Source organism: Choloepus didactylus, chromosome 7, assembly GCF_015220235.1.
Source record: "Choloepus didactylus isolate mChoDid1 chromosome 7, mChoDid1.pri, whole genome shotgun sequence".
Lineage (NCBI taxonomy): Eukaryota > Metazoa > Chordata > Mammalia > Pilosa > Megalonychidae > Choloepus > Choloepus didactylus.
In genome coordinates this window covers 121,083,880-121,102,174 of record NC_051313.1, presented here as the reverse complement: position 1 = coordinate 121,102,174, position 18,295 = coordinate 121,083,880, and the positions used below count along the sequence as shown (strand labels likewise).

Below are 18,295 nucleotides of genomic sequence, written 5' to 3'. Positions count from 1 at the left end.
GCAGATGAAATTAACTTCTCCCCACGGCCCCTCTTTCACGTTTCCGTCCTGACGCAAGCGCGTGGCCGCCTTCCGCACTGCGGGCTCGTCCTCGGCCCTACCGAGTCGGTTTGCGGGGCATGCGCAGTCCCTTCCCGGCCTTTTTTTGTGTGGGGGAGGGGGTGCGTCAAGATGGCAACCTCCCTATTGCGCACGCTTCTGAGGTGTCTTCCTACCCTTTCGCCCTTCAGAGGTGCCTACGGAGTTCAGGTACCTCCTCAGAACACATTTGTTACAATCCCAGCTTAATTATACTTTCTCTAGGTCGTCGCTCCACTGCCGGGAATCCTAGAGGTGGAGGGGAAGACTTTCCCCTGTGCTCATGTTTCGGCGATCTAGAAAACACTTTACTATCACCCTCACCAGTTGCAAGACTTCGCGCATTTTCTAATCCGGAACCGAGGACAAAGAGCCAGAGTTTGGGGTTATCCTCTTCCCAGGATACTTTCATACTTTCCCAGCTAAAGAAAAAGGTTGAATTGACCTTTGTCATGCACAATCAGCTCTTAACTATGCAGGTGGTGTCTAAATCTGTGATGGTTTGGAATATCTTTGGGTTGAGGGATCCTAACTTATAGCAGCCCTACGACTTCCTAGTAAACTCGGCATACATTCTTACACCTGAGAAGCCAGTTTCCCGACTCTGTTTATGTCACTAAGTCAGTCTCTCATCACATCATATTTGAGAGCTTTAACTCGGTCATTTGGATTAAGGTTTCCCTCCAACCTCTTGTACTTACCACCCTGGAGGTTCTTGGTAGGGCAGGACAGGTATCTTGGAGCTGGGCAAGATGGGAAGGCTTGCCCATCTGCCACTCCCTGAAGAGGGACTCCAGGAGTGTTGAGACGGGTCATCACGGAGTTAATAACAGGCCTTGTAGCTTTAAAGTTTGCGTTAGGACTCAAGTTTGTTCTGCTCTCTGGAATGTTGAACTTCAACTTTTTATAAGGCTGGACAACTCCGTGACTCTGGATTGAGGTGAAGATGCATCTGTCCTATGCATCCCTTCCCCACCACACAAATTCTAGGAGACTAAGCATCTTCTCCTTTCTTTTTCCTCTGTGAGACTCAATTCATTCCCAGAAAATAGTGTTTTCTAGGTGCCAGGTTTTTGAATTGTCTTCTCAAATAAGATTGCCTCTCGATACCTTATCCTAATCATCCCCTGGCATTAGCTTCTCTTTCAGGATTCAGTTGGAGAGTGGTTGTTGATTATGTCAGTTTAACCCCAACAAAAATCCTACCTTCCATATATTACTCCTATAGTTCATTAAAACAATGGGCATGCACCCCCGTTCCCAAATTGTGGTAAGCAAAACAAGAGAGTCCCTTTTAAAATTCGTTCTCTCATTTTTTCCTCCTTAAAGGTTCCACTCCAGGCACTTTTCTCCCAAATCACCTCTGACAAAGATTCTTTGCCCCCAGCTCCTATTTCCCCTTATAAAGATGAACCCTGGAAATACCTGGACTCAGAAGGTACCTCTAAATGGGAAAGGGGAGGACAAGGTGGGGGTCTGACATAAGTGAAGAGACCTTTCCCTCCCAAGAATAACTTGTGCCATCTTTCATTTCAGAATACCAAAATCGCTATGGTTCTCGCCCTGTTTGGGCTGACTACCGTCGCAATCACAAAGGTGGTGTACCCCCACAGCGGACTCGAAAGATGTGTATCGTGAGTTTCCATGGTGTCACATGGATGGGATGTGGAGTGGGGTGGAGGCCGTAGTGTCAGTGACAACATCGCTTTTTCTGACTGGGCTTTGGAAATCTAATCTGCTGGTTTTTTTTCTCCCTACAGCGTAAAAATAAAGTTGCTGGGAATCCCTGCCCCATTTGCCGGGATCACAAGTTGCATGTCGACTTTCGGGTAAGGAGAATTCAGATATCTTTTCTCCATTTCTTTGCAACACTAAAGAGATTACTGTAGGTGCTCCATACTTCTTCATATCCTGGTACCCCTGCAGTCTATTTTGTACTGGTTGTTTCTGGAACTCTAAGAACATCTCTTCCTTCAGCCTTTCCTCCTTTCCTGTGGAGTGCACTAAAAAATTTAATGTTTCACCTGTGAAATTACAATTTGTCTTGGCAGGTAAGAGAAATGCTCAAAAGATTTATTTAGAAACATCATACTTATTAGCAGTTATTGGACTGATTTTTTTCCAAAGTTTTCTTTCTTTCATTGACATGCAGTATTTAATGGAGAGGTTAAGGGACATGGGGCTGGAGGATGTATACATGAAACAAAGTATAGAGTCAACTAGACATTTTTCTCAAAAAGCTTTCAACATTATGTGAAGGACAGGTCTTTCTCCTTAAAGAGCTAGAAAACTATAAAAATGATAATAGAAAAGTTCTTGTAGTAGATACGTTAAGAGCAAAAACTGAATGGCTGGTCATCAGGAAGGGTGGCAGGCATACATATATCAGCCAGCTAGTGAGGGTGCCTAGCTGCTCTAAGGGACATAGGTTACAGAGGAGTCATACTTCTTTATTTCCATTATATACAGTTGGTTATGAGATGAGAGAGAACAAGAGACAGAGAGATTACAAATTGAATAGTGTGGATGATTCTGCTTACCATTCCATTCTTCCCTTGGGGTCTCATTTCCTGTGAGCGACTTGTTGGCTGAGAGTCATTCTGTGTAATTAAAATTGTAAAAATGTACTTAGCTAATATATACATTGTATTCAGTGCAAAATTATATATAATATTTATATACACATGTATTTTCTGGTGATTCCGGGGATTTCCAAAGTTTGATCATCCAATTTTTTTGTCTGAAGGGCTGATTTTAGAACCTAACCCCTACAGAAGAGAATTCTATGTGAGTCTCAGTTATAAAATGTAGATATGCGTGTGAAATGGTTGAAAAGCCAGGAAAGGGGACAAGTTGGCTAGAGTTTTCAAGAATGAGTTCAGTGAATTGATGGGGCTAAAACTGGGCCATGAAAGAGGGTAGCATTTGGAAGGGTGTAGTGGGATTAAGGTAGGCCATGTAGATATTTAGGAATTATATAGTTTGGGTTAATAAATTACTGCTGCTCTCCCCTCTCTCCCTCATGTTTCTCTACTGTTCTCCCCCATAGAATGTGAAGCTCTTGGAACAGTTTGTCTGTGCCCACACAGGTATCATCTTCCATGCTCCATATACAGGTTAGCTCATCATCCCTCTCATCACCGGAATAGATTTTCCTTGGGGCACTCCTCCATTATTCAGCCAGACAACAGGTTTTTGTTAGGTGGTTCCTACTTACAGCATATAAAGCATGGTTGAACCTTTTGGAAATCTTAATGGGCTGAATGGGGAGACTCTAAATTAATAACACTAAAATAGTTACTTGTGGACAACAGAAAAGCCATAAGGCAAGTACCATTGAAAGCAAACCATCTAAATGTAGCTCTAAAAGTTAAATCTTGGTCATTATTTCCTTTATATAAATAAAGTCTCTTCACTTTTACAAAGGTTTTCCTCGTAAATAGGTTGACTATCAAATAAATTCTTTTATACCATTAACAGTGCAATTAGACTTACCAAATTTGGAATTGTAAGCTTAATTCAGAATTATTTATGTTTCTTGACTACAACCCACAGGCCAAATACAGCCCACTGCCTGTTTTTGGAAACAGTTTTATTGGAACATAGCCATGTCCATTTGTTCCATACTATCTACAACTGCTTTCAGGCTACTATAGCAGAGTTGAGTGGCTGAGACAGAAACCGTAGGCTCACAAAGCCTAAAAATATTTACTGTCTGACCCTTTACAGGAAAAGTTTGCCAACCCATGCACTAAAGCAAGATAAATTTGCAAGAAAAATAATCTGAACCCACCATTACTGGGGTTATTGAAGGTGGCAGCATGATCAGTGGAGTTCATGTTATTGGAGAGTTTTAAAAGAGTTTTGAGTCAGACTGTAAAAGGCTGAACCCTTGTTGAATCTTTGTGGATTGTGTGACTCAATTCTTTAACCACATTTGCCCTTTGAATTGTGTTCTGTGCCTGTCCTGGTGCCTTTCCCATTAAATGTCCAGTAATCACTTCTCTGTAGTGGCTAGACCCTCTTAAGTCTTCATCCCAGCTCTGAGAGAGAGAGAGAGGTTTCTCCCCATTGGGAAGATGGGTGAAACTGAGGTCCATTCATTGGTCAGGAATCAAAGTCATTACGTAGAGGCCAGGTCTTCCAAACCTAGCCTCGTGTTACTATATAGAAGCAGTGGATTCTTTTATTTACTGTGCCTTGTAGAATGAGTGCTGAGTTTTTTCTCTGCTCCACTCCCCTCCAGGGGTCTGTATGAAGCAGCACAAGAACTTGACCCAGGCCATCCAGAAAGCCAGGGATCATGGTGAGTGTGAGAAGGGGCACAGCTGTGGTAGTTCTGTGAGGCAGAAGGGTGGATATTAATGCTCCCACTTATCCAAGAAGGTAGTACCCAGCATGTTCTTCCCAAGAATTCCTTTTCCTCACTCCATTGTCCCTTGCCCCCTCTCCTGAGTCCCTTACCGTGCCATTGCCCTTTTCTCTCAGTTGTCTTCTTTCCATTCCCTCTTATTTTTACAACTGCTGGTCCCAAGGCTAGACCATAGGAGCATCTTTATATAAACTTCTGGCCCTGGGCTTGATGACACCTTTGCACAAATAAGAGAAAGGTGCCCCTTCCCCAGGGTGGATGCAGTTTCATATTCCTGGTTTAGGGCTGTACAGCTAAGGCTGTATCTTGGCCTACACTTGCCCTTATGCAGTGACAACCTGCATAAATGAACCCATTGGCTCTGACTGATCCCTCTATTTGTCATTTTTCTTATTATCCATGTTAATCTGAACAACTCCTTATTCCCCTCTCTCTCTTTTTTTTAATCCATTATCTAGGTCTCCTGAGGTACCACATTCCCCAGGTTGAACCTCGGGACCTTGACTTTAGTACCTCTCATGGAGCTGTGAGTCATACTCCACCAGCCCCTACCATGGTTTCAGGGGACCCCTGGTATCCATGGTACAGCTGGAAACAGCCACCAGAAAGAGAGCTGTCCCGCCTCCGCCGGCTCTATCAGGGCCATCTCCGAGAAGAGAGCGGCCCCCCACCTGAGACAATGCCCAAGGTCCCCCCTGCAGTCCCAGCTGAAGCCTCCGCAGAGCAGCCGGGTCCCCAGAGTGCTCTGTAGGAAGGGAGGCTGAGGGATTAGGAATTACTAGTGCCTGGGAATTACTTCAAGGGAACAGACTGTGTAGTCAGGTCACCCTGAAGAGGCATGTCTATTCTGTGGCTGGCGGCAGGCCCATTGCCAGAGGTAGGAAATGATTGTTGTTGAAGAGGATAAATAGAATCAGAGAGAAAAGGATGGCAGTAGATATCTGCATGGGAAACCGGAACCCGTCTGTGGTAAATGAGTAACATTCTGTTAGTTTCGGACTTCTGCCACAATAAAGCTCTTTCTTCACTGTCTGGCTTGCTTTGGGCTGAGTTTCAGATTATTGTCATTCTACCCCAGGGCGCTAAGCCGTGTTTGTATTTTTCATATACTGGTGGTGCCGAAGGGAGAGGTCATCAGGCTTGAGGCAGCCCCTCTGCGACTCCAGCGACCCAGAAGCTGTTGGAGAAGGGCGAATGTGGGATTCTGTCCTGATCGCCTTCGTGGCTCCCTGCGCCGGAGGCATACTGGGCACACAGTACCCAGCTATTACCAGTGAGGGGCTGAAGGGTTGGAGAGTGAGACTCTGAACCAAGGAAAAATGTGTTGCCATGGCACCCACCACTGTGGGAGCCGGGGAGGCAGCATTGCTAAGGGGACAGCTGGCTGGCGAGGAAAAGTGGGTTTTCCGGACGGCTCGCTGAGACGTTCATGTTGACGGGGGCGGGACCGAGACGACGCCTGGCGCAGCCCGGGGAAATACACTCCTAGGGGCGGGGCGGAAGTGACGTCTGGGGGGGGCGGGTCCGGCCGCGCACAATGGGCCATGGAGTTCCCGTTCGATGTGGACATGCTGCTCCCGGAGCGGGTCACCGTGCTGGACCAGCACCTGCGGCCTCCGGCCCGTCGACCCGGAACCACAACGCCGGCCCGGTGATATTTCAAACCCGCCCCCTGGCCCTTCTCTCCCCTTTCCACTCGAAACCTGGCCCCGGGACCACGCCCCCTTCTCACTGACTAGTGGCGGCTCCATTTGATGTCCTGCCCCCCTCTTTTGGGGATCTTTGACCTTAGACCTAGGGTGGCTGATCAGTGCTTGGGCCTGTGACCTTTCATCCCTTCCCACCCAAAGGATGTGGATGACCTGCCCTTCCTGCTTTCCCACAAAAACCTTGAGGGAGGAGGAAGTGTATCACATTGGAAGTAGGTGTGGCAAAAGATTGGGTTCCAGAGGGCTGGGATGGAGAAACAGATTGGAAGACTCTTAAGTCAAAGGCAGAGACCCTTAAGTGACCGCCCAGGACTCTCTAAGTCAGTGAGTATCTGACTGTTTTATTTTCTCTCTTTCTATAGTGTTGATTTTCAGCAGCAAATTATGACCATTGTAGATGAACTGGGCAAGGCTTCTGCTAAGGTATTGGGGAATTTTAAGATGGAGTAGGGTGGGAAGTGCTTTGGGGGGACAGTAGATAAGAGAGGCACTGGATCCCTTGAAAGGGACTTGTAGAAAGTGTCTGCATCTTACCTGCAGGCCCAACATCTTCCTGCTCCCATCACCAGTGCATCAAGGATGCAGAGTAACCGCCACGTCATGTATGTGCTTAAAGACACTTCAGCCCGACCGTGAGTTCCAGATGCTCTTCCATCTTAGGCTTAATTTTGCCCCTCAGCCCTTTCCCTTTCTTTGATTCTGTCTCTTCCAGGTAGCTGCTACTAGTTTGTTCATTATTTTCACCATTCTGCAGGGCTGGAAAAGGAGCCATTATTGGTTTTCTCAAAGTTGGATATAAGAAGCTGTTTGTACTGGTGAGTGTTACTGAAAGCTAAGAGTTCATGTTCCTTGGTTCCTGAGAACAAAAGTGCTGGAGGTCAGGGACCAGCAAAGATCCTGAGTCCTAAAAAATATTTATTGTTCTTTATCTGTTAGGATGATCGTGAGGCTCACAATGAGGTAGAACCACTTTGCATCCTGGACTTTTACATCCATGAGTCACTTCAGCGCCGTGGCCACGGACAAGAACTCTTCCAGTATATGTTGCAGGTATCACTTACATATTCACCAGCATCTGCCCAAAGTGGAGCTCAAAGTTGCCTTTGCCCTGAGCCCTTCCAGAGGCCCTGCTTCTCCCTCAAATTCCTCTCCCATGTCTCCATATCCTCCTCATCCCTTCCTAGGCTCCCTGGGTTCTTAATGGCTTACTCTCCCCATATCTCCTACCTCTAAGCCTCCTGTTCCTTGCAGAAAGAACGAGTTGAACCACACCAACTGGCCATTGACCGACCCTCACAGAAGCTGCTGAAGTTCCTGAATAAACACTACAACCTGGAGACCACAGTCCCACAGGTTAGAGATTTCAGGGAGCAGAACCCCACTGAGCATTCTTATTGCATTTATTATCTGGGGGCAAAGAAGTGGCTTCCAGGGCTCCTCATTGCCAACTATATAGGATTCAATTTCTACAACTAAGCTATTTCCTTTTCTTGTGGTATCACCTCTCATTTTATAGTCATTTCATTCTCATCTGTTTTGATTCACCATCATAGGCTGTTTGCCAAACCTAATAATTTTTCACCCCTGTGCCCCAAACACAGCCAGCTTGTTTTCACACAGATCATTAATCAGGTAGTCAGTTAACATTTATTAAGGGCCCAGAATAATAAGCATTCCCTGTCCTCAGAGAGATTTGGTCTAATATTGGAAATGGGGTCTTCTTTATAAAACGCAATAAAATGTTATTAATGCTATTCATTCAGTCATTCGCTCATTCAACAGATATCTGTTGAGCATCTGCCACTATGTTCTAGGCACTAGAATACTTTACTCAACAAAATAGAGAAGGTCTCTGCCCTATGGAGCTTATAATCTAGTTGGGGGAGACAGACAAACATAATAAACAGATAAACTATATATGATGGTGGATGATGAGTGCTCTGGAAAAATGAGAGCAGGTAAGAGGGCTTGGGAGTGTCAAGTGGGGATGGGGGTGTGTGGCATTGGAAATTTAAATGGGATAATCGGAGTAGGCCTCACTAAGAAAGTGTCACTTAATGGATGTTAGAAAAAGAGTTAGGTAATAATCTGGAGGGAGAACATTCCACAAAGAAAGAATGACTAGTGCAAAGGCCATGAGGGTGGGGAGCATGCCTGTTAGAGCAAATTGGCTAATGTGGCTAGAGCAGAGTGATTGCGGGAAGAGGGGGCATGATAGGAGATCCAATCAGAGAGGTAATGAGAGAGGGAGAACATTTAAGGCCTTATAGGTATTGCAAAGACTTTGGCTTTTATTCTTAAGTAAAAAAAGGAGAACCACTTCAGGGGCCTGAGCAGAGGGATGATATGATCTGACTTATTTTTGTTAACATGGTCACTTTGGCTGTTAATTTAAGAGTGGACAGCAGGGGAGCAAGCATAGAAGCAAGCAGACCAGTTAGGCAATAATATTGGTGAAAAATGATGGTGGCTCAGACCAAGGTGGCAGGAGTGGTGATGGTAAGGAATGTTCAGATTTTAAGTATTGTGAAGAAAGAGTGAATAAGATTTCCTGATGAATTGTATTAGTGATGAGAGAAGGAGAGGAGTTAAGGATGACTCCAAAGTTTTTGGTCTGAGCAGTTGGAAAGGTGGAATTGCATTAACCAAGATGGTAGCTAGAGCAGATTTGGGGGTGGAATATTAGGAATCCATTTTGAATATGTTAAGTTGGAGATATCTGTGGTACATCCAGGTTGGACAGACAGTTGGGATACTTCTCTAGAGGTCAGGGGAAAGGTTTAAGGTGGAGAGTTCCCAGCACATCCAGATGATATTTAAAGCAATGAGACAGGATGGAATCGCCAAGGAGAAATGGAGAAGTGGTCCAAGGACTTGAGCCCTTGGGCACTCTTTAGAGTTTAGGAGGAAAGGAAGAACCAGCAAATGCAACCAAGGAATGACTAGTGAGGCAGATAAAAACTTAAAAGTGAGGAAACCTGGAAGGCAAGTGAAGAAAATGTTTCCAGAAGGAAGAAATGGCTTGCTGGGTCAAATGCTGCTCATCAGTGATGTGAGAGGAGGGCTGAGAAGTCGTTGCTGCATTTAGCTTCTTTAGGCTACTGGCGATCTTGATGAGCAGTTTCAGTGCAGCGGTGAAGAGAAGCCTGAATGGAGTGGGTTTAGGACATTGAGAAACTGGGAATTGGAGACAGCAAGAATAGACAGCGCTTTCAGATATTGTTTTAAGGGGACCAAAGAAATAGAGCAAGAGCTAGAGCAGGGTGTAGAGGAAATGAGAGTTGATTTTTTTCAGACGGAAGAACTAACAGTATCAGAATGATTCAGGAAGAGAAAAATTGATGATGTCAAAGCAAATGGAGAGAATTGCTGAAGTGATGCTGTTGAGTGGGTAGGAGGGGTTGGAATTTGGTGTGCAAGTTAGCCTTGGATAGAAGCACCAGCAGTTAGTCCATTATAGCATGAATTCATCACAGTAATTACAGAGGAGGCATAAGGACATGGTGGTGAGTTCTACCTTAAGATAAGAGTTAGGTAAAGAAAGGCTTGACTTACATTTAATCTTGAACGGTGTTTGTCACGTGGACAGAAGTGGGTGGGCTAAAGTGCACTTCATGTAGAGGAACCAGCATGAGCAAAGGCAGAGAGGCATTAAGCTACCTTGTGCTTTCAGGGCACCACACAAAGTTTGCTGTGGCTGGAATATTATTAAGCACATGCTTGTTGGTGAGAATGAGGGTGGGGTGGGAGACATATAGCAGAGTCAGAGCAGGAGATATAGGAATGGTTTACTTAGTATATTCTCCCACAGTACATTATTCCATTAAACAGCAGCAGAGGGCAGTGGGAGGAGCACAGAATTTAGCATCAGTCACATTACCCAGTTAACATGTAAGACCAGAGCAATATGGAATAGAAACAATGACTAACATTTCATGAGCTCTGTGTAATCTCTACATGTGAGATCTCAGTTGATCCTTGTACATATCTTTGATGTAAGTGCTATTAGTAACCTTTTTAGGTTTATTCATGATAGTGACTTGCCCAGATTCACACAGCTGAAAAATGAGAGTTCAAATTTGAATCTGGAGCCCACTGTTATTATTACTACATTGTATTCTTGGCTGAATCAGAAGTGTGGGGCTCAAGCCCAGCTCTGCTGCTTGTAACTACATGGCTTTGGACAAATCACATCTTCAGGCCTTATTTTACTCTTCTTTTAAAAAGTGACTCCAAGAGTTGTTATGAAGTCCAAATCGAATGTGATAGAATAATGCACTCTAAAAGTATCAACTATTAGTTATCAAAGTGGTACCCTGTACTCCAGCATGTCCCTTTATTAGCCCCACCCATTTGAATGAACCCTGTTTAATTCTTAGTTTTCCTCAGTATTTGTATATTTTATATTATTTAGCCTTGATAATGTTTTGAAGTCTTTTATTTTGACAGTTTTAGATACCTCATCTTCCCTCATGTTTTGTGCAGTCTTCATTAGCCTGGGTCTTGGGAGAACTTAAAAGTAGGGTCTACTTTTTTTTTTTTTTTTTTTTGGTTCGCATGCTATAAAATGTACCATTTTTACAATTTTGAAATATATAGTAGTTTTTGCTATGCTCACAGTATTGTGCAAATATCATTATTATCTAATTCCAGAATATTTTTTATCACCCCCATAAAGAAACCCTGTATTCATTAAGCAGTCATTCCCCGTCCCTTCCCTCACCCCTGCCCCATAGCCTCTGTCAACCACTAACCTGCTTTCCATCTCTATAGCTTTACCTGTTAAGGACATTTCATTTAAATGAAATCATACAATATGTGACCTTTTGTGTTTGGATTCACTTACCATAATGTCTTCAAGGTTCATCCATGCTGTAGTACGTTCCTTTTAAAAGAATGAATAATGCTTTATTGCATGGTTATACCACATTTGGTTTATCCGTTGATGGACATTTGGTTGTTAACACTCTGGTTATTATGAATAATGCTACTGTGGACATTGGTGTACAAGTGTCTGAATTCCTGCTTTCAGTTCTCTTGGGTCTATACCTTGGAGTGGAATTGCTGGGTCACATGGTAGTTGTATGTTTAACCTTTTGAGGAATTGCCAAACTGTTTTTCGCAGTGGCTACAATGTTTTAAATTCCCACCAGCAGTGCACAAGGATTCTGATTTCTCCATAAACGCATCAACATTTGTTATTTTCTGTTTTTTTTTATTATAGCCATCCTAGTGGGTATACAGTGATAACTCATCGTGGTTTTGATTTGCATTTCCCTAATGACTAATGGTGCTGAGCATCCTTTCATGTGCTTATTGGCCATTTATATATCTTCTTCTTCAGAGAAATGTCTATCCTAATCCTTTGCCCATTTTTCATGTTGTCTTTATGTTGTTGAGTTGTTAGAGTTCTTTACATATTTTAGGTACTAGATCCTGAGATAATATGATTTGCAAAACTTTTCTCTCATTCTGTGGGTTGTCTTTTCACTTTTTTTGATAGAGTCTTTTGAAGCACCAAAGTTTTAAATTTTTATTAAGTCTAGTTTATCTAATTTTTCTTTTTTTGTTTGTGCTTTTGGTGCCGTGTTTAAGAAACTGTTGCAAAGATTTACATCTATGTTTCCTTCTAATGGTGTTAAAATTTTTAGTGCTAACATTTAGTTCTGTCATCCATTTTGTGTTAATTTTTGTATATAATGTGAGGTAAGTGTCCAAATTAATTTTTGTATGTGGATATCCAGTTGTCAATACACCATTTGTTGAGAAAACTATTCTTTCCTCATTTTGTGGTCTTGGTACCTTTCTTGAATATAAATTGACCCTAGATTTATGGGCTTATTTCTGGACTCTCAGTTCTTCTCCATTCATCTGTGTATCTATCCTTATTCCAGTACCACTGTATTTTGATTAGAGTAGCTTTTTAGTAAGTTTTGAAGTCAGGAAGTGTGAGTTCCCCAACATTGCTCTTTTTCAAGATTGTTTTAGCTATTTGAGGACCCTTGCAATTTCATATGAACTTGAAGATCAGCTTGTTAGGGTCTAGGTTTCTCACTGGATCTGTTACCAAGGACAGGAAGGCTGACTTTTGCTCCTTCCACTGTGTTTTTCTAGCACAGGGTTCTGGACCCAAGTATATACTGAGTGGGTGAAAGGACAACTGTATTTTGCTTGTTTCATCTCCTAGGTGAACAACTTCGTGATCTTTGAAGGCTTCTTTGCCCATCAACATCGTAAGTTTTCTTACCTTGTGTTAGTCATGTAGTTGGGGTGAGGGCAAGGAAAGAGGTGGATTCTTGGTCCCACTGGCCCCCTCACTGAGGGGCACCGCCTCTTCCTTCCCCACAGGGCCCCCTGCTCCCTCTCTGAGGGCAACTCGACGCTCTCGTGCTGCTGTGGTCGACCCCACGCCTGCTGGTAAACCTGCATTGAATGGGTGGAAGCCTAGTGCAGTGACGGCCAGTCCCTCTAGGGGCAGCAGGGAGTCCGAGCGCTCTGTGGGCAACTTGGGAGAATTCTACATCAACCCGTCTCCAGCAGTCATTACCTGCTTGTCTTTGTCCTTCATGGGAGCTTAGTGCATTTTATAAATGGCAAGATTTTTAACTAAGCATACTTATTGGGGGCATCTCTGATGATTGATTGATGGAGTTTCTTGCTGCTTCAGAGCCGTCAGAATGGCCCAGAGTCACGTTTCTTTGTAAATCCCTCAGGTTTCTCTCAGGCAGTGAGAGACGGGCAAGGGCAGACAGCCCTTCCACTTCCATTCACAGAATGGGTGTGTCATGAATGCTCCAAAGTTTAAATATTAGTTTCAGAAGATAACTCAGAATTTATAACATTTCCAACCAAATAATGTGTTGATCTGGAGAAACCAAATCTAGGAGAGATTAAAATGCTAGGTTCCTCATCCTAGCCTCACACACTCACATTCCTTCCTCTTCTTCTCTTCTTCATTCCACCCCAAAGGTGGACAAGAACAGCCCTCTGCTGGCTGTGCAGTGCTTGCTTATGCAGAGGTGCCCCCTTCCTGAGCTGCTTTGTAGCTAGCTCTCACCTTCTGTGGCCAGGACAAAGAATAACCAACCCAAAGAATAGTCTGTTACCAGTTATTAGCATCTACCAGTGTCAGGCACTGGAAGGTATTTTATAGGTACAACTCGCTTTGGCTTCCAAGGCTTTCCCCTTCCAGCTCCTGCTGACCTGCAGGCTGTGTGAGGGAGTGCAAGCCAGCTGGAACAGTGAGGCTGTCAGCCCAGGACTTAGGACCATGGGGGAGGGTAATGTTAATAAAGCTTACACTAATCAGTGGAAAAGCCTCTCATTTGCCCCAGTTGATAGAGAGCCTCTCAGGGAAGGGAGGAGGGAGCAAGGGGGGAAGTGAGGAGAGGGGAGGCTCTGCTTTGGGCAGTATATTAGCCTCCCGATACTCTGATAACTCCTTTTCAATGTCCATATTTTCTCCTTTGAAAAAAAATAAATCTCTTCCCATTTTTGCACAGGAAGGAGAGGTTCTGTCCACCCCTGACCTCCCCTGACCTCTCCAAAACAATTCCTGATTAGCTAAGGGCTTTATCTGTCTCAGCTAGAGGGGCCCAGGGTACTTGGTGGTCCAGCTGGAACCATTCCACAGCCCCAGAATCCCAGTGGGAGGGTGGGTGGGGATCTTACTGCATACACTGACAGTAAGAGCTTGCCTTCCTTTGGCTGTCTTTCTCCTGCATCTCTCAGGCTCCCCAGGTCTCCTCTTGGAAGTTTCTTCCCTGTCTTTGGCCTACTCCCTTCTGGCTCTCCTTACAAGTACTCCAGCATTCCTCCCCAAAATTCCTTTTGGTGTGCTGGCATTGCCAAAAAGCTGATTCTGCAATGAAGCTGAGAAACTGTGGTGTCAGGGAGCAGAGGTTTGGGATTGTGGGGGCAGTGGCAGGGAGGAGAGATGCAAAATATGTCTCCTAATGTTGACCTTTCCCATGTCCCCTCCACCAATAGCTCCAGCGAGGAAGCTGCCACCCAAGAGAGCAGAGGGAGACATTAAGCCATACTCCTCTAGTGACCGAGAATGTAAGAAGGGCTGGGGTGGGGTGTGTGGGCCCGGGGTACCTTAAAACACGGGAAGAGAATGCTTGGGGGACCCTGGGGAAGGATTGATTTGCTCTAAAGGCTCTGGTTTATCTTACTTTCTACCCTAATCTTTTCTCTCATAACTCTCTGTTTCTCTTGTCTTCTCTCCTTTTCCTTCTCTTTCTGTCTTGCTCTTTATTACCCCTCTCTCCCAGTTTTGAAAGTAGCTGTGGAGCCTCCATGGCCCCTAAACAGGGCCCCTCGCCGTGCCACACCTGCAGCCCACCCACCCCCCCGCTCCAGCAGTCTGGGAAACTCTCCAGAACGGGGTCCCCTCCGCCCCTTTGTGCCAGAGCAGGAGCTGCTGCGTTCCTTGCGCCTCTGCCCCCCACACCCCACTGCCCGCCTTCTGCTTGCCACAGACCCTGGGGGCAGCCCAGCCCAACGTCGCCGTACCAGGTAATAGGGAGTTGGAGGGTTAGGGAGCCTCAAAACTGTCTGTGTTAGAAATGGCAAAGGGCAGTTTGAATCCATCAGAGACCTGAAGCAGTAGGATAGGTGGATGGGGAGTCCTGAAACCTTTCAAGAAAAATACTTTGAAAAATATATGTGGAAGTAGTCTAGAAATTACAGTGAAGGAGCAGAACAGAACTTTATATGGAGTCCAGGGACCCTAGTTTTAAAGTGAGAGTTGGTGGGCAAGGGCAAGAACTCAAAGATCCATTGGTTGGGGGAAATGAGCCTTCTCCTATTGGGGAAGTCATGGTTTAACACTTGCTGGGGAAGGGGCAGTGTCTGACACAGAATGGGCAGCACTGGCCCCACGTCAGTGCCTTGTGTGCCAGGAGTCCACCTCAGCGGGCAGGGAGTGGGCATCTCCTTGATTTCTCTCTCTAGCTTTCTCTTCACCTCTGACTTCTCTTTCTGTTTTTTTCTCCCCATTTTCCTTCTCCCTTCATCCTGTCCATAACATCCTTCCCCAGCTCCCTTCCCCGTTCTGACGAGAGTCGATACTGACAGATAACTACCCCTCCCCTCCCTGGGAGACCTGAGGATGGCAGACATCCCTCCCCTGAGAATCCCAGATTTGCTCTTCCATTGCATCCCCTATAGGACTCAGTGAAACCTGACAGAGCCCATAGGATTCCCTCTTCCCCATGCTTGGAAAGCTGAATTGTCAGGGTCCCAAATGGCCTAATCCTTTATAGGTTTTCTTACCACAGAAAGTACCCTTTCTCTCCTAATTTGGGCTCTGAACACTCTCCCCACAGACAGCCCAATCTGCTGCCAGACCCCTTGGTTGGGTGGCTCATACTAATTACCCAAGAAGCACACCCTTGCTTACTCTCAGACTCTAGAACATGGAAGGTTCAAGGGACTCCTCTGCCAGGGAAACCTTTTCAGAAGTCTTGTCCATGGAATAAATCCCTTATTACCTCTACAGTGGCTACCCACCAGGCTTGTCCTTTCAGCCTGCTAATGCCAGCCAATGAGCTCTGCCTCTAAGCAGTCCAGCTAGATAGATACAACAGGGACCTTCAGAAATTACCAGCTCCCTGAAGGGATCCATTTAACATTGCCAAACTCTTTAATTTCCATGTTTTGTGTATGTGTATGTCAGGGAATTTCCAAACTGATGTCTGCTTGGGGTTGCTACAGCAGACTCACCAAGACCACTTCCTCCAAATCAGTTCTCAGAAGGAGCTTATTTCCTTTCTTGGCAGAAGATCCCAGCAAGCACCCCTGGGATCACTCTTATCCATGTTTCACAAGATAAGCCTGCGTCTCAAGGATCTACGAATCCTGGAGTTCCCTGTAGTATCCATCCCTTCCTGGTAGCTAGATGCTGGTGTATTCCTGTCTTGTGAGATTGTCTTGAGATGAGAGGAGACCACCCTTCCTCTGGCCTTCCTTTCTTTCTTCCAAAACAAGACCCTCCTCCCCTGCTCCACGTCCAGGAAAGAGAAACATCCTTCCCTCTCCTACTCTCTGAATGTGTAGTAGATCAGGTACCCCACCATATTCCCCCAAATCCTTGGGAGCAGGATCTCCCTCATTCCCACTCACTCCTCCCATTTCTTCTCCCTTTCAGTGTTGTCTGAATAAAATGTGAATTTTTTGTTTTGTTTTTTAAACTGACATTTTCAATGAAAAAAAAAAACAAAACACCACACACTTAAGGTCTCAGCCTCGTTTATGCGTCGCCCCTTATTTTCCTGGGATCTCAGGACACCTGTCACTCTCTTCTTCCTCACCTCTAAGATCTGCAGGGCTCTCCTTCCGGAATCTAGTGTGTGCCCATCCCCATCTTTATGGTTGGGTCTCCTCCTGCCGATTATGCATGTCTCCTCTCTTATAATCAACGGATCCCTCTCTGAAGACTTCTGTATCTGGTCCCCCATTCCCTCCAGGAATCTCCAGCTCTCTCCCAATCACTTCTACCCTTTATACCAGGATAGCCCTTGCTGAGATGTCAAGTTTTACCAACATCTCTGGGATCCACTGGTTGCCTCTCAACTGTTCCCTGGATTGCTTTTCCCACTTTGAGATTTCCTGCCCTCTCCCCACTAAACCCTTGGATATTGCTTTCTCAAGACAATCCCCTAGTTCCATAGAGAATCCAGCATAGCCTGTTGCTTCTGTTCCAAGGGATTTCTTCCTTTTCCTCCTAAATTCAGCCTTGTCACTCCCAATTTCCCTCTTAGGTATCCTATATTTAAGGTAACCATGTTTTCCAAACCAAACATCAGAATACCAAATAATTTTTTTTGCCTATATGCGAGTCTGTTTTTATGTCATGATTTGGATCACATTTATCCACATGTTTAACACCACACTCAACTAGAATAAAGCAACAAACAAATCAGGACTGCACCAGAAAATCTTGGGGTATGAAATGTGCCCCCTTCCCATTTCTGGGGCACATTTAGATTAGAACTCCATAGGAATGGTAATTACTTCCTTCTCTTTATTCCTTACTAAGAGAAATAGTCTCTAGTACTTCTAATTTCTCTCCTCTAATTCCTCCATACCCACCCATCTTTCATCCTGTAGCCTCTTCCCCATCATTTCCCATTTCTTCTGCAGGGGGACTCCCCCAGGGCTGGTTGCCCAAAGCCGCTGCTACAGCCGCCATGGGGGGCTGAATTCTTCATGCTCTGACACAGGTAAGTATTAATTCCTCCTAACCCTCAAATAAAGTAGGCCACATTTGCAGCCTGCTCCAGCCTTCCCATGCATATGCCTGATATTTCCACAGCCAACGAAGAATCGAAGCAGGGGAAACAGGAAACAGAGACTAGGTGAGGGCTGAAACCCTTCCAGCTATATACATATACCCCACCACTACCACCACCTTCTGACTCCTTTCCTAATACCACCCTTAACTACTACTTCCTCCTAAATCTGAAACGGATATCAGCTCCTCCTCCAAATCCTTCCACCTAACAGCTTGCAAGCCTCTTTCCCTATAGGTTCAACCCTGGTGCTGCCCTTTGGCATTCTCTGAGGGCTTCGAATTGGGAGCCCCTAGTGGTTCCAGCCTCATAACCTTCATGTATCCTCTCTTACATCAAAACTTGGCACTTGAGAGCCAGCCAAACCTTGAAGAATCTGTGATCTTAATTCCCTGTTTAGTACCCCTAATACTCCCTCTCCCTCCCACCTATCAGGTTGGCCAATGAGGAGCAGCTCTTGTCACAGGACAGGTGTGGGGAGGAGCCAATGCACAGCGTCTCTCCACAGGTCCACGCCCCACAAGCCCCCTCTTGGACAGTGGGTGGGGACATTTTCAATGCCAGGTTCATTCGAAACCTGCAGGAACGTCGCAGCACCAGGCCTTGGTGACCACAACCCCCTCCTACATATCCAGTGACAGTATTATTTCTCCCTCCTACAGGAGATATCCAAAGCTCAGTTCTCATATAATGGTTGTATTCATTCATTCATTCAACACTTTTCGGCACCAAATCATTTGTATCTTATTTTTAAGTAGAGTAATAAAGGTATTTATTTTTATCGTGAGAACTAGTCAAAGGTTTGTCATTATTTCTCGGTTTCGTTGCCTCCGGTTGTT

General features: G+C 45.1%; 2 protein-coding genes across 9 annotated transcripts; both read left to right on the top strand.

The window, feature by feature from the left end:
- Positions 1-136: 136 nt before the first annotated feature.
- On the top strand, positions 137-5,482 carry MRPS18B (mitochondrial ribosomal protein S18B). The gene is made up of 7 exons (XM_037843122.1): positions 137-249; positions 1,408-1,516; positions 1,615-1,712; positions 1,839-1,907; positions 3,128-3,194; positions 4,325-4,384; positions 4,909-5,482. The coding sequence occupies exons 1-7, from the start codon at positions 172-174 to the stop codon at positions 5,199-5,201; spliced, it is 774 nt and encodes a 257-aa protein (XP_037699050.1). The 5' UTR covers positions 137-171; the 3' UTR covers positions 5,202-5,482.
- A 147-nt stretch (positions 5,483-5,629) lies between these two features.
- ATAT1 (alpha tubulin acetyltransferase 1) lies at positions 5,630-18,246 on the top strand. Of its 8 annotated transcripts, none has more exons than XM_037843068.1 (13): positions 5,630-6,101; positions 6,522-6,582; positions 6,700-6,791; positions 6,914-6,974; positions 7,096-7,209; positions 7,411-7,512; positions 12,347-12,392; positions 12,508-12,576; positions 14,149-14,220; positions 14,436-14,679; positions 17,308-17,387; positions 17,480-17,522; positions 17,892-18,246. In XM_037843068.1, the coding sequence occupies exons 1-13, from the start codon at positions 5,995-5,997 to the stop codon at positions 18,064-18,066; spliced, it is 1,266 nt and encodes a 421-aa protein (XP_037698996.1). In that variant the 5' UTR covers positions 5,630-5,994; the 3' UTR covers positions 18,067-18,246. The 8 variants fall into 8 exon arrangements, with proteins under 8 accessions (XP_037698996.1, XP_037698998.1, XP_037698997.1 ...); XM_037843071.1 differs by lacking the exon at positions 5,630-6,101 and adding an exon at positions 6,108-6,371; XM_037843074.1 differs by lacking the exon at positions 5,630-6,101 and adding an exon at positions 6,108-6,375.
- Positions 18,247-18,295: the final 49 nt, after the last annotated feature.

Coding starts and splice junctions, on each gene's coding strand:
- MRPS18B (XM_037843122.1), top strand. CDS start 172: ATGGCAACCTCCCTATTGCGCACGCTTCTGAGGTGTCTTCCTACCCTT. Junction 250..1,407: donor GAGGTGCCTACGGAGTTCAG/GTACCTCCTCAG, acceptor TCCTCCTTAAAG/GTTCCACTCCAGGCACTTTT. Junction 3,195..4,324: donor CTTCCATGCTCCATATACAG/GTTAGCTCATCA, acceptor ACTCCCCTCCAG/GGGTCTGTATGAAGCAGCAC.
- ATAT1 (XM_037843068.1), top strand. CDS start 5,995: ATGGAGTTCCCGTTCGATGTGGACATGCTGCTCCCGGAGCGGGTCACC. Junction 6,975..7,095: donor ATAAGAAGCTGTTTGTACTG/GTGAGTGTTACT, acceptor TTTATCTGTTAG/GATGATCGTGAGGCTCACAA. Junction 12,577..14,148: donor GGTCGACCCCACGCCTGCTG/GTAAACCTGCAT, acceptor CTCCACCAATAG/CTCCAGCGAGGAAGCTGCCA.